Here is a 15,366-nt window from a genome sequence, read left to right on the forward strand (position 1 = left end):
TCTGTACTTTGGGATATTCCTCTAAATTTAAATTTCTTTAATTAGAAGTTAAAAACAAGTGTAAAACTGAACGATTCTGATCTCTTTGTGCGGCCCTACCTGGAAAAATTTTAAAAAAATAAAAACCCAAAACTTAAACGTCAGGTAATATTCCTTCGGAGACTGCCATCTCTCTACCTCATAGTCTACGAGGACACCTGAAAAAATACGCCCCCCAAAGGGCTGTGATCTTAAAAAAGCAAAATGAAGGACTAACATATTCCTAGTGCTTTCATTATTATTTCTGTTTTTGTATCTTCTGCAAAGGTGGAAGCAATATGGAAAAGCCGGGATTCCATCCTCAGGAACACAGGGCTCTTTATTCATGGGGAGACACACTCAAGTAACATCCCAGTCCACATGGAACGCAGAAGTTACTGAGTCGCAATGAACACCTAAAAAAAAAAATTTACCAGGGGGAAGGAAAAAAAAGGGAAAAGCCAGGTGACAGACTTTCTGCACTTGATTAATAAAAACATCTCAGGCGCTACTCCCATGAGAGACACTCTCCAATTCACTGAGGAACGGAAGGTTCTTATCTCAGCAAAGTGTCCGTGGCCTGCAAAAATCAGTGTGGACTCAACTGTCCTAAAAAAGAAAAACAGAACAAACATTTGGTAAGTCTCCACTAGGTCATTCTCTTCCTCTCCTCTTTTGGAGACCTGTGCATCACACCAAACTGTTCATTTCACTCCCACCCCCTAAATTAGGTTTAGGAGAAAGACCAACAGATGGACACTAATTTTTGAGGCACTATTAACTACTAGCAAATGTAGGAGGTTAAAAAAGTAGTTTAAAGTTGGATAATGTAACCTTGTGAATATTTAAATATCAAGATTAGTCTAGCATGAATCATTTCAAGTAACCAAAATAATGGTTCGATTTGCTCATCGTGCAAACATGGCCAGTTAGAAGACAGCAGCAAAGAAAAGTAAGATCTGAATGTTAAGCATATTAAATGGCAACAGATCGATTCTCGGATCTCAGTCCACTGAGAGTCAGTGGTCACACCAATAAAATAAAAAGTGCAAAGCCACTGGTATTGGGTTTCACAAATTCACCTAATACTTTGCTGGGGTTTGTATCCAGCCGCAGAATGGCCATGGCCAGGGGAATAGTCAACGTTATGTAATACTTGGAATCCTGGAGCAGTGGGAATTCGGGAAGTATTAAATAGATTCTCATGGCTTCGACATCTGGTGGTGAACTGGACAACTGAGGAATCAGGCAACTCTCAAAGCTGTTCAAGATCTGTCCGAGAGAAAAGAATACTGAGAAATTCTAACATGCCTGAGATCTAGTTACCTTATCTCTAAATTCATAAGCTATTCGATAGACCCTCCATTCCCACTCACTCAGTATGCACTGAGGGTGCTCAGGAGATACATCAGTGGAATGAAAAGCCAAAGATCCCCACCCGTGCAGACCTTACTCTGGAAGGGCACTTCCTCAGAATGAGTTAAGCTCAGAAGAAAGTTAAAGGTAGGTCAAATTCCCAAAGTGAACATTGTAAAGATTTATACAAGATTTTTGCCTTTTTATCTTACTCTTTTGTTTCTCTTGAAAGCTGAATTACTGCAGTGCAAAAATGCATTTTTAAAAATACACTCTGTAAATGTAAAGAACTTACCTGTTCTAGAATCATGGAGTGTTGAGAGCTCATTAACTTCTCAAATAACACTCTCGTTGAATTCAGGTCAATCCCAGGGATTTTGGGACTTGTCTTAAAATGTTCATCAATTCTAAACAAAAATGTTGAAAGTGTGTAATAAAAGAAAAACAAAGCAAACACTCTGACAGGAATTAGGAAAGGGAAACAAAATAGTCTGTCTCTACTGATGGGATTTAAAGTTGATCTAGCAGACAAGCTGCATAAAAACACTACACTTCAAGAAAGCCCAACAAAATCAAGCTCTGGAACCCCTTTTTCAAGATGATCTTAAAATTTTCAAGTGTTTTTTTTTCTTCAATTCAAAGTACAAGCAAGGATCATCATTTCAGTTTGAGGCTATCTTGAAATTTATAAGCAGAGTGTTATTTCCCTGATTTACTCTTGCATTTTTGCCTTTTTCTGTAATTCTGGTACACTGACCTAGATGTAGATGCTGTGCCAAGGGGCAAAACACAACCCCGGTGCAAACTGGCCCACTCATCAACAAATAGCAGGTAGAACAAACCTCGTTTAAAGCTTTTCTTAATAATTTTTTTAAAAAATCAGATCTACAACAAATACAAAGCTAATGTCTCTCTTAGTTTACACAAGGGATACAATTACATACACCCAAGGACTAATACACACTGCTACTGTTTTTAACTTCCTAGCAACTCATCATTTTTTCTAACCTTAAATAAATCTTAGCCTTTTAGAGACTTAGAGAGTCTCTCTTTTAAATTCCTACTCTTGAACATTACCACATCTATTAATTAAAAAAGAACTATCTATTTGCAAAACAGGCTACTGTTTATGAGTAATGGACACATTCAAATAGTTTTAACACCATCTGACAGCAATGTTGTAATTTATAAAAATATAAGTCGAGTTTCTAACATTAAAAAAAGTCATAATTACATGTATTGAAACCTAAATGGTCAAATAAAGAGATGCTTGGGCTTTGTTGGGTCTTTTGTTGTTATTACTCTAAAAATAAATCTACCCCAAACACAGAAATTAATTCTGGTGTCCTTTATGTAACCTTCTATATGCAGAGGTATTTACTGTCATACTGTTAAGAAAAAACAAAATATTTTATCTAAATGTATTTATGCTTTGTAAAAGTGGTCTTCACTTTAACTGGTTTCCTGTGAGCATAAGCTACATAAGCAGGAGTCCTGAAATAGCACAGTTGTCAGTTAAAAAAAAAAAAAGGCTTTACCCATTTATCTCTATGGAATTTATGAAACTAAAGATGAATAACCTAACAAATCTGGCCAAGGGCCATTCCAAACCTTCATAAAAACCTATCCTTCTAGAACAAGTTTTCTCAGCCTTGGTGCTATTGACTTTTGGGGCCAAATAATTCTTTCTTGGGTGGATAGGATTGTGAGGTGCTTGGCAGCATCATACCACTAGATGCCAGTAGTATACCCCCCCCATTGGAACAACCGAAAAATGTCACCAGACATTGCCAAATGTCCCCTCGGAAGATAAATCAGCTTGGTTGAAAACCACTGTCCTAAAAGACCAACATCAGCACAATACAGAACAGTTTTCCGTGGAGGAAAATGCTAAATATTAAATCTGAAATAAACCGGATGAGCTCCTTTCAGCTGCCCTAATAATACAAGTAAAAGGCTTGGCAATCTCTAGCTGTAACTGAAGAGTTTCTGAAGTGACCTCTTGCAACCCAGTCAGGGACATACATTTTTGGTGGGGGAGGGAGTGGGATTCATACACTGAACTAAATTCTAAATCTTCTTGGGATTTCATTCACCTGGTCACTGGCAAAAAAGGACTGAGAAATGATCAGGACTTGGGATCACCAAAGATCAAAACCCATGACAAGAACCTTCTGCTGCATGAGGTTCCTGAGGGGGATATATGCAGAAGTGATAAGGCCAAGCAAAGAAACACTATTTCCTACCTGGAAAGTCAGCCCAAATGTAATTTCCTGGTGAGCTGAGCTAGACCTAAGGCCAAGGAGCTCCCGAAGCTTCCTTGGAACATCCCCCTAAGCTCACTCTTTTTGAGAAAAGAAAAACCTTTGGGCAACAATCCAATGAAACTGAGACTACTTAAATAATTAAGAATTTAAAACAAATAGGGTATACATGTTGGGGGTAACATTTCAGAACACCCTAAGAAATCCTGCTATTGATTACATCAACTCTCTCTGAGATAGTCTCACTCTTTGCTAATCTGCTTCTTTGCCAATCAGGCATGAATCAGCATTGCCCTTCCTGACATCTCATTCATCATTAGGCATTCCAATTTGTGCACAAATCATCAGCTTATCCACTAAATGAAGGCCAACCACGATCAAAGAGAACAGGAGTCTCTCATGGCCTTTGCTGAGTAAGTATCTGAATCACATGTGGGTATTTTTTTAAGATTCTAAATCACTTACTTTTTTTCAAGAAAACTTCCATTCCAACAGGCTGCAGAAGATAAGATCTGAACAACACCACTGCTCAGAAAGAAAAAGGTAGGCAAGCCTTTAATAATTACAAAGAAATGGTTATTCAAGCCCAACAACAGGTTAGTCATCTATCCCAGGATTTCATCAACAGCAGCTTTCTTACCCAGATGAATCCTTGGAAAATGTACATTTGCTGTGGAGAAACATTGTGTCTCAAAATGGACAAGTACTTAAATTTTCCACAAGTCGTGTTAAAATCAAAAGTACCAAAGCTACTGAAAGAACGACTCTTGCACCCGATAATGATCTTGAACATTCTTCTACCATCAACCATCTAAGATATTCCCCGGCTCATCTCCAAACATATAATCACAAAAGAAAAGCTGAGCTGTTATCTCCCAAACACAGAAATTGTCTTTGCAAAATAATAAATGAGCAACTATTTCCTTTTATTGTGTTTCTTATCTGAGAAACTGAAAATAAGTGAAATGAGTGTTTATTCCTATTACCTAGATAACAGAGGTTCTGGGAAAACAGCTACTTTCTGAGGACCCAGAAAGAAACTGTGTGTGAAGAGTCCTGGATTCTTTCAGTTAGTATATGGAAAAGGGAAGGAATACAACAAAAACATGGTTAAGGAGGGGTTTGCAATAACTTCCGGTAATGATAGAATCTGGGTCAAGAAAGTTCTCTAGAGATCATTTCTTCCGTCCCCTCATTTTACAAATAAGAGAACGAGAATGAGTAAACTGTCAAGGCCCCAGCAAAGGGGAAGCCACCCGCCCCTCCCTCGGTGAGTCTAGTCCCCTTCCCTTACCCCTACAACCTCCCAGCCTGAATTCCCCGTCAGAGCCACCTAAGGTTAGAGAAACTCTGAGGACATGAGCTGCTTGAGAGCATTCCCAATGATCCCCTGGTGCACCCCAAAGTTTAGGGCCCTGGTCATTTGCCCTACTATAATCTATGTCATAAAGCAAGATGTATTATACGCATTTCAGTGTATACCACTGAGTACACAGAGTGTGATTCATTCATTCCCAAATATTAGATTCTGCAGAAAAATGGAAATGCTAAGGAAAGTCAATGAAAATGTATAAAAATGTGCAGGACAAAACTCTCCTTTAAAATAAACTTGATAAAAGGCCTCAATCCTTTTTACTTTATTTTCTCAACCTGACATTAAATGACCATCTCAGCTAATCATTTTCAATGTGAAAATGCTAGAAATTATTCAAGATGAGGTAAGGTAACAGCTGTCTTACTTTTGGGATGCTCTGGGATATGCATATGAAGAAACTCTTGGGGGTAAACAACCGTTAACACTGAGCTTTTTTTAGCAGAAAGGCCAACTCATACCTTCATCGGTGAGGATTTTTAAGATCTGAACAAGGTAAGTTTAAGGGACACACTCTGAGAGAATGGGGGAACATTATGTTATCTGGGGCTAAGGACACCAAATCCTCAAGAAATATGTGGCAAAAAAAAATGATTCCCTAAATTAAAAAACTCCATGTATATTTACAACCTCATACGGAAGTAAGGAAAATTACTAAACTAGAACATTCCAATATACTCTGGAAAAAATAAAATGAAACAAACAGCCGCATACTTGATTGTATTTGCATTGCTGTGTTCTGAGAGTTTTTGTCTCCAAACTGCTATGGTTTCATCATTTATTAAACTGGTGTAATGTGCTTGGTTCATCGTCCTGAAGTCAACAGCAGGGGAAGAATTCTGTAAAAAAGAGAAATTATGTAGGATGGATCTTTTCTCTTTCTGCTGACATAGTCTCCATTTTGGGTTTCACAGGAGCTGGGGTGCACTGCCCACACCCCCCTCTTGACTCCCTCAGCTGCTGAGAGTGTCAGCTCCTGACAGCTCCCAGCTGGGCTGCTCTCCGGAACCAGGGCTACTGGTTCAGCACTTCAACATCTGGAGGCAAGGAGAGGTATAGTACAAAGGCCCCTTGCCTCCACTCAGGACTGGTGAAGAGCCATCCCAATTGGCTTCAGAGCTCCCAAGGAGACTGGCTGAGGCCTCTGTTACACTGACCTGCAGTTTCTCCCTCTGCCCAATCCTGCCTCCTTCATCCCTAAATAGATGCCCTTTCTAGAGCACACTACCCCTAAAAACTTTCTCAACATAAATCTCAGTCTCAGAGACTGTTCACCAGAGAAACAACCCCAACAAGGCTTTTCCACACTTCTTTCCCCTCTGCTTTGAATCACTGTAACATCAAGGCTTTTAAGGTATTGTTTGCCATAACTATTCACCGAACTCCAACAAAATATATTATTAGGGGCACCTGGGTGGCTCAGTCATTAAGCGTCTGCCTTCGGCTCAGGTCATGGTCCCAGGGTCCTGGGATCGAGCCCCGCATCGGGCTCCCTGCTCGGCGGGAAGCCTGCTTCTCCCTCTCCCACTCCCCCTGTTTGTGTTCCTGCTCTCGCTGTGTCTCTCTCTGTCAAGTTCAGTTATAATGTATAGTGCAAACAATCTATGAAAACTTAATGCCTCTTAATTTCTTGTTCCAAGTATATAGGTGTATATTAATAAGAAAGGTTGCAGAAAGGACATGTCAATAATGGCCTTGAAAATTCCCAGTGCTGCACAGCATTATACATCTTTTATTCAGAGAGATCTAAAAAAAAAATAAGCACTTTTACTTTCTAAAATGTATCTTATTCAACTGGTATTTCCCAAATCCTGTTCTTGATCTAGAACTAAGAAAAAGTTGAAAGTGCCTTATACCCCCATAATTGTCACTAGAAAAGAGAGAAAAATTATATTAAACCATTCATCCATCAATTCATAAGATGATTTTTTTTCCCTCCTTTGTACCGACACAAAGAAAGACAACTTCCAAAGTAAATTTTCTTGGTTACTTCCCCATAGTTGTGAGTTAAGATATCATAATAAGGGGAAAGGAAGAGGGCATGTAAAAAATAACAAATCGGAGATGTTTGCCAATGTTTTTGATTATCTGGGTCTTGATCATTACTTTACTAAAATGGCCATGGACATCTATGAAAGAACAAAAGTCATCTTGAATGACACAGGAAAATCACAAGACAAAATGGACACTTGAGAACATACAAGCAAGATTGCCTCTTCATCCTGGCCTTAAAACCACTGTTATCTACATTTTAATTACTCTCCCCATTCACGGGGTAGCTGAACAGACTCTAACACATACAATAAAATAAAAACATGGAACTATTTTCTCATTCTTCATCGTATGTCCAATAAACTACAGGTGACCTGAATGAAGTATAATCTCAGAATCACTTAAGGACCCAAGAAAAGGTTATCAATTTTCTGTGCCTTCTAATTATATACAGGCCAAAAAAAATTTTTTTGATCTAGGGTCAGTGTTTCTCAACTTTGGATCACTAGAGTTTTCAAAATCTCGATGGCTAAGTCACACTCTAGACCAATTAAATCAGAATCTCTACAGACATCAGTGTTTTTTTTTTAAGCCCCTAGGTGATTTCAAAGGGCAACCAAGGTTGAGAATAACTGTTGAGAAAAAGAGAATTATGTCACCTAGCAGGCTTGCAGGCACATGAGCACAAATACACACACACAAGCTCACCTAACATCCCAACCACACCCCCTCTTCAATCCTACCCATCAAACAACATGAAAGGAGAAGTAGGGGCTATGCTTTGCACTCACTGAATTGCCAAGACGTGGAGTCCAATGTCGCAAAGCAGTATCTGTACATAACTCCCCCCTCCCTTCTTCTACCTCAGACCTGGCATTAAGTGAGTGAGTCGCATTTATAAAAATGGAACCTGTCACAATACAGATGCTTTCTGTTAGGTCGTTAAGTGATTCTTCAAGTGTTATGGTAATGGGGTAAACACATGATTTGATCAGTCTCTGTGTCTAAACAAATATCTCTGCTTAACAGTGTAAGTAAATGTGTACAGCCTTCATTTATTTCAGTTTTAAAAAGAAAGAGCAAAGTGATAGTCTATTTTTTCTTTTTTGTTATCTTACATTTTTAATGCCTACCACTCTTACCAGTTGTTTAACCTTTAACTGCCCTATTTCTCTAATATGACATTATTTTATATCCTTTTCATCAATGTTTTGTTTTCCAGTCCCAACAGTGCTAATTACAATAATTTTAAATCCAACCACTTAGATCAGATACCATATTGGCTTTCATAGGAAAATTAAAATTGGATAATATTATTCAAGTCAATTTCTTAGGGAAATGAATACTTCAAACTCTACTTTGGACAAAGTTACCATCCTGCAGAGATTCGGGGCTTTTCATGTTTCATTTCACTGGCATTTTGAAGAGACGAAAAATAATCTCGGTCTTCCTCAAGATTTCTCTGTGAAACACTGAAGCTGGGCCTAAAATAGGTCTAAAGCAGCAGTTCCAAATCACCCCAGATGGCAGCACTAAACAGAACTTTCTCCAGGCTCCTGACCTGGAAAATATCTAGTTGTCAGTTTCCACTGTCCATCCTGCAGCCTCGGGCTCCAGCACAACCTCTTCTACCAAATCACGTAATTATACTGACTAGAAGGCAAGAACATTGTGTATTTAAAGATGGCAGAGTATCGGATGAATGGGGAGAATTTCCAGGACTCAAAGGGGCCCCTTGTCTCCACAGTTCCTATTTTCTTCCCAACCAGTTCTGATTCCTCTATCATCACAAACAGCCTTTCCCTGCTCTTCCAGAGAGGATAAGGATCTAGGCACCACATACAGTTGGTCCTCCCTATATGCTGGTTGAATAAAAGCGGGTGGGCGGAGGGCAGGGGGCAGGCAGAGGAAGCACAAAAGCCAGGAAGGGAATGGAGGGCAGAAAACAAATCTGTGTCACAAGTTTCAGAATCATTTCCCTTGTCCAGGAGGAGGGGAGGGATTACAGCTCTGTCACAGATTACCTGGACCACAGTCTCCTCTACCTTCAACCCTGAAAGATACCAGAACGGCCTTCTTCCTGACTTACCCACTACGGTGACACAGGAGACAATGTGAAATTTTAGTGTGGTGCTATGAGCAGATGATAAATAATAAAGGTAATCTGAAAATTACATCATCTTTTTTATATTTACCATATACTCAATCATATCAAACCCACTAAATTCTCAAGTACCTAGTATTTGTTGCTACCTAATGGGGAAGAAAGGGAAAGTCAAATAATGCCAAACTAAGTACAAATTCTCTAGGCCTCCTTAAATATCTTTTGGAACAAATGTAGACATAAACAAATAATTTTAAATTATAAATTAGAACGCTATGATTAAAATACCAGGAAAGTTATTGGCACTTCAAGGAAGCAAAATGGAGAGAACGTCTTCCACGTCAAGTTGGCTTACCTTGATAAGATAAAATTGGTAGAAACAGAGTAATACTGCTCTCATGTAATTATTTATTAAAATAAATACTGGTTCACCATTATTCCACCCCCAAAATAATAGTCGGAAGAATTGTTTACCTCATATTTGGAGCAAAGTACAAAAGTTTGGTCTCCTCCAGAGAATATCTGCTTAACAATATGATATTTAAAGCGATCTGTCAAAAAAATTTTCAAGAGCATATTTTTCAGTAGTTAAATTTTTTCCTTGATCCCCTTTTCTAATATTCCCAAATATGACTCAGACTGGTTTCCTATCCATTTCATTTATGTCAGAGAAGAAACCTTCTTCCTCGCTCTCTGCCCCAAAACTGTTTGTACTTCAATTAAAAATAAATGGATACTAAATGGTATCCTCCCCTCCAACTCTACCCCATCCCTTCCCCAACCGCAAGCTAATCCTGACGTTTCCATTCTTCATTCTAATCTTTCCAGCCACTAATGTGAAATTTAAAACAGTCACTAATATCAACAGTAACATGTCTAAGAAATAACTGAACATCTGAGTGTGGTGTTCTTTAGCCCCTTCAGGATGAAGCTTGTCATAGAAGGCCCTCCATTTCCTACTCCCTGCTTTATCTTCCATCACACTGATTCCACAGTGACCCTCCGATACCACCATATTGTTTTCATTCCTAATATACCGCACTCTCCCCTATCTCTGTATCTTTTCCTTCCACCACCCCCACTGCACACTGTGCTTTTCACAATGGTGCCTCCTAGAGCACAGTTGCCACGGTGCTCCTGCAAATTGTGTGATTCTGTGGTACTCACCACTGCCCACTCCCTCATAGTCCTCTACCTGGCTAACTCCAAATCAGCCTTTAAGACACAGCTCAAACTTCCTCTAACCGGAATACTCCTTGATGCCTTCCTCTGTGCTCCCACATTCCCATGAAGGGTCCTAAAACCACAGCATTTACATAATGAATTGAAATTTACCTATTTACGTTATAAAATCATTTTGGCAAACATCCAAACACAAATTTATGATCACACAAGTTAGGTTCTAATTAAACTTCAAAAATTTATGATTTCAAATTAAACTATACAACACTTGAGTTTATGAAATTGCTTTATTTCTTCAACACATGCATTCCTGGCATGTCTACAATGCCTTGGCGTAAAAGAAATTCACAAATGACAGAGAAGAGGACACCTAGCCATTCTTTCACTTTTAGGAACATCATCAAAACCAAATCTTATTTATTTTATATTTCAAGTTCCACTGCATTTTTAGAGGCTCATATATTCTTTCTATAACTCTTTCTTGACTGAGAAGTCTGTGCCAGGCCTTGTGCTGTATGCCAGATTTACAAAGAAGACTCAGTCCCTGCACTTAAGTTTCTTACAATCCAGTAGGAAACTTATGGTAGTTATTGCTTAAAAAAATCCTAATTAAGCCATAAGTCACTTTATAGTCTTCAAAATCAAGTTATTATTAAATCACACTTCTTTTTGGGGGCACCTGGGTGGCTCAGTCGTTAAGCGTCTGCCTTCGGCTCAGGTCATGATCCCAGGGTCCTGGGATCGAGCCCCACGTCGGGCTCCCCGCTCAGCGGGGAGCCTGCTTCTCCCTCTCCCACTCCCCCTGCTTGTGTTCCCTCTCTCGCTGTGTCTCTCTCTGTCAAATGAATAAATAAAATCTTAAAGTAAATAAATAAATCACACTTCTTTTTAATGACTCTCCAAGCTTCTTGTCAGACACTAGATTTATTATTTCAAGTCATTCATACTGAGTGACTGCCTTATTTTGATTTCCAATGAAATGGACAATGTGCTATTTCACTATTTTTTAAGAGAAGAAAAAATGGCATAAAAAGAAATCATGTCATGTTATGACCAGAATAGCAAAAGCAAAAGGAAAGTAACAGCACAAGCATTAAGCACACAGGTTCTAGAATGAGGAAGAGCTGGGTTTAATTCCTGCCCCCAGAATCTATGTGGTGTTGGATGAGTTACTTAACCTCCTTAAGACCCAACTTCCTCATCTCCAACATGAAATAATAACCACTAATTCTTAAGGTTGTTTTCAATGCTTAGCATAAGTAATGGAGCTTGGTTAAGTATTCAATAAACATTAACTTTCTTTATCAGCAATAATAATAAATAAAATTTATACACCACTACCAAGGTCCTTAGGGCCAAAATAACATTTTTTTTGCTTAATCTCAATTGAGATCTCTAGGATCTCAATTATAGAACCTCATGCATAGTAACTACTCAAATAATTGATGATCAATGTTAAAAGAAAAGATCTCATACTCATTTCCTCCAAAAGACTCCAAGGTAAAATATAGATATATGTTCTATAAACAATTTTTTGTTATCATTTAAAATACCATTACATTCCAATGAAAATCACTCTTACCGGCTCTGGCTGAAAGCTGGCCACTATGAGCGGCCCAGTAACCTTTCACAGGGGATGGGCATTTAACGTTACAAGTGTGTCCCGTTCCTAATTGACCTCTTGCTCCACAACCAAATGCATAGATGAGTCCAGAAGAAGGCACGAAGGCTAGGGTGTGTTGTCTGGGGAAAAATAAATTCACTTATCAGCATAGTTTCTACCACTAGGGTACATTCAGACTGACTTTTAACCCCCACACGTGAGCACAGCAATGCCTACGGGTGCCCCCTAGAAATCCCACCCTACATTGACATGTGACTGTTTTTGCAGTGGCTGGCTCTCTGTAATCTCTGAAACTCTAGGCAATGAGGAAGGTGGCAAGATGAGAAAAAGGCTGAATGGCCTGCTGCATTAGGCCTTTGAGATGACAGGGAAGAAGCAGGGTAGACCAGGCAAAATTTCCAAGAAGTTCTTTGAGGCTCTCTCACTTTCCTTTCTTCATGTCTTCCTCCCTGCTAGTCTTTATCCCAAAAGAAGTCTCATGTCCCCATCTTGCTACACTCATCTAAAACCCGTCCTTGACACACTTTACTCAGATCGAACTTTCTCCAAACTTTCACTGTGGCTGTGTACGCAGTTAAGACCTCTTAAAATGCTGGTGGTTAGAAGGGCGCCCAGGTGGCTTCAGGCAGTTAAGCGTCTGCCTTCAGCTTAGGTCATGATCCCGGGGGGTCCTGGGATTGAGCCCTACGTCGGGGCTCCGTGCTCAGCGGGAAGTCTGCTTCTCCCTCTGCCTCTCCGCCTGCTCATTCTCTCCCTCTCTTTTTAGATAAATAAAATCTTTAAAAAAAAATGTTAGTGATTAGATCCAACCACATGCTCTGTCATTACAAAGACAAGATTCATTTCAAGGTCTCAACAGACACTAAGAAGCTCTTCAGGGCACTCACCTGCCACAAGCAATCTGAGTTACTTCACTGCCCATCAGCTCCAGAACTCTTCTTGGATTAACCTCATCATTCATGGAATCATGTCCAAGTTGCCCACAGGAACCCGCACCAAAGGTAAACACACCTCCACTCTAACAAGGGACAAACATGACATGACTGCATTGTATCTCTGAGTTTGAGTATACTCCTCAAAAAGCCTCTGTACACAAGATTCATATCACACTAGTCTGTACAACACGATCCTTCACCAAAATGCCTCCTTTGGAATGTTCATTAAGTAGAAAAATAATTTAAAAAAAAAGAAATTAAGACTACATCTTTATGGAACAAAGACAGCACTGCTCAAGGGACCATGTGCCATCTGTAAATTTTCAAAGTTGTTTAGAAGTACAATGATGTGCTAGGAAGCAAAACAAAATAAGGAAAAACAGAGATAGGTGAAATGAAATGATTTTGCACAATCGTTCATATCTAAGAAATTAAATGCTCCACAAACTCCTTGGTAAGTTAGCTACTTTTTTAACAACTGTACATGAACAAATGCTAAGGCATTTTATTGAAGTGAATCTATAACAGTATTTGTTCAACATAAAAATACATTTTCATTCTCTCTGCATGTGATGGTTTTAGAAAAAATAGGTTGATAATTTTAAGACATCAAGTACATTGCTCTGTATTTTTCACATATTTAAATTGTTTTAAAGGAACACAGAATGTTGCTATATACTATATTTTAAGGTTATTTATACTGAACTATTTTTAAACACCATCACTACTCTAAAAGATACTATCAAAACGAATCAAGTAATAATCATCATCTGTGCCATACCCAAAACCAAAGCATCACAGAAGAAACCAAAACACTGAGTCCCTTACCTTTGTGAGGACTGCTGTGTGTTCTTCTCCACAACTAATATAGACGACTTTTTGTGTTCGTAAGAGTTTCACGTGGCAAGGAGACTCTCGATCTAAAATAAGAGAAAAATCAGAATGTCACTACCATTTGTCTTTGAGATGAAATATACACAACTATTTTAGGATGAATTTTGGGTCCCCCTGGATCCCTGACTCACATATTCAGCTTCCTGCCTATACATCCACTTGAATATCTAATAGACATCTCATTTTGAATACATCTAAAACCTAACTCATGGTTTCCCCACACTCCCCAACTCTGTCCACTCACCACCCCAACACACACACACACACACACACACACACACAGTTTCCCTCAGTCCATAAATGGCAGCTTCATCCTTCCACTTTTCCTCTCTTTATTTCAAGCACACACCCAACAATGAGCAAAACCAACTGGTCCCACGTTCACAGTATATTCAAATCCGACTTTATTCCCACTGCCTCCAAACTGGTCTTCCAGCCTCCCTGGGGTCTGCGCTAGCCAAACTTAAATTGGATCACTCTTCTCCTCCAAACATTCAGTGTCTTCCCCTTTCAGTGAGTGAAGCTGAACTCTTTCCTTTGCCTTCCATGGCCCTACATCATCGGGCCTATACTACCTCTCTGACCTCCAGCCCTGCTGCTCTTCCTCTCGCTCATTCCACTCTAGACTACACCACCTATCTTCCCACATTAGAGACTCTACACATCCTGTTCCCATTGACTGAAACATTCTTTGCCCAGATAGCTACATGTCCCCTTTTTCCCACCTGACCTCCTACAGGGCTTTGCTCAAACATCTTATCAAAAAGGCCCTCTCTGGAAACCTTATATAAAACAGGAAATTCTCCTCTCAAACCATCTGACATACTGTACTTCCATCCACCAGCATGCAGTCTCCACTAAGTCAACAGTATTATCTGTTTTGTTCATTGCTGCACCCTTAGAACCTAACATGGTGCCAGCACACAGCAGATTCTCAAGAAGCATGTGTTAAACAAATGAAAGTGCTTTTGAACTAAAGAGGTACACACAAAGAGTTTACTTACCTTCTTCATCACTGAGCCCTAGCTGCCCTGCATTATTCATCCCCCAGCCAAAAACTGCTCCTGAGAGAGACAAGGCAAAGCTGTGAGCTCCTCCTGCAGCCACCTGAGCCAGGGGGATGCCCTCCAGGGACCTCACCCGCTGCGGGCTGGCTTGGGAGGGGAACTCCTTCCCCAGGCCCAGCTGCCCATGGCTGTTCTTTCCCCATGTGAAGAACTGACCATCTGAAATAAAAACAGGGTAACTGATATTACCTTTCACAAAAATAACCTCATTAGAGCAATACAGTTGCCCAGTAAGATCATTTGTTAGTTGCTCCCCCTCAACCTACCAAACTCTCCTGAGCGCAAGGGGCAGAGACACTTCATGCTATGAAGACTGCCAAAACCAAAACTCCCACTTGTCATTACAACAGAGAGGTAAACTGAGTCTTACTGCCCTTCAAAGGCTATTAACATTTATACAAAGAAAAGAAAAAATTAAATGTTTAAGTCAATTCAGTTGTGAAGAGGCCAATTACCAGGCTTGGATCCACTAAGGGAGCTGAACTAGTTCTAAACACACCAAGATCATGAAACCCAGGGCTCAGGAGGTCCATCTTTCACCTGGACTATCTCACAGAG

At 39.7% G+C, this 15,366-nt stretch overlaps 1 protein-coding gene across 7 annotated transcripts in view; it reads right to left on the reverse strand.

Annotated features, from left to right (window-relative positions):
- Positions 1–15,366, reverse strand: part of HERC3 (HECT and RLD domain containing E3 ubiquitin protein ligase 3) — a 128,022-nt gene that overhangs the window by 43,143 nt on the left and 69,513 nt on the right. For all 7 annotated transcript variants that reach the window (XM_028117808.2, XM_028117805.2, XM_028117810.2 and 4 more), the window contains 9 exons: positions 14,746–14,967; positions 13,676–13,767; positions 12,800–12,930; positions 11,871–12,031; positions 9,581–9,657; positions 5,725–5,849; positions 4,104–4,163; positions 1,670–1,781; positions 1,101–1,290 (listed from right to left, as the gene is read on the reverse strand). In XM_028117808.2, the coding sequence (XP_027973609.1) occupies positions 1,101–1,290; positions 1,670–1,781; positions 4,104–4,163; positions 5,725–5,849; positions 9,581–9,657; positions 11,871–12,031; positions 12,800–12,930; positions 13,676–13,767; positions 14,746–14,967 (1,170 nt within the window). The remainder of the gene's footprint in view (positions 1–1,100; positions 1,291–1,669; positions 1,782–4,103; positions 4,164–5,724; positions 5,850–9,580; positions 9,658–11,870; positions 12,032–12,799; positions 12,931–13,675; positions 13,768–14,745; positions 14,968–15,366) is intronic.

The sequence above is a fragment of the Eumetopias jubatus genome, unplaced genomic scaffold (assembly GCF_037043125.1).
Source record: "Eumetopias jubatus isolate StellerSeaLion01/CBP00866 unplaced genomic scaffold, mEumJub1_p1.0 scaffold_2, whole genome shotgun sequence".
NCBI classification, from domain to species: Eukaryota; Metazoa; Chordata; class Mammalia; order Carnivora; family Otariidae; genus Eumetopias; species Eumetopias jubatus.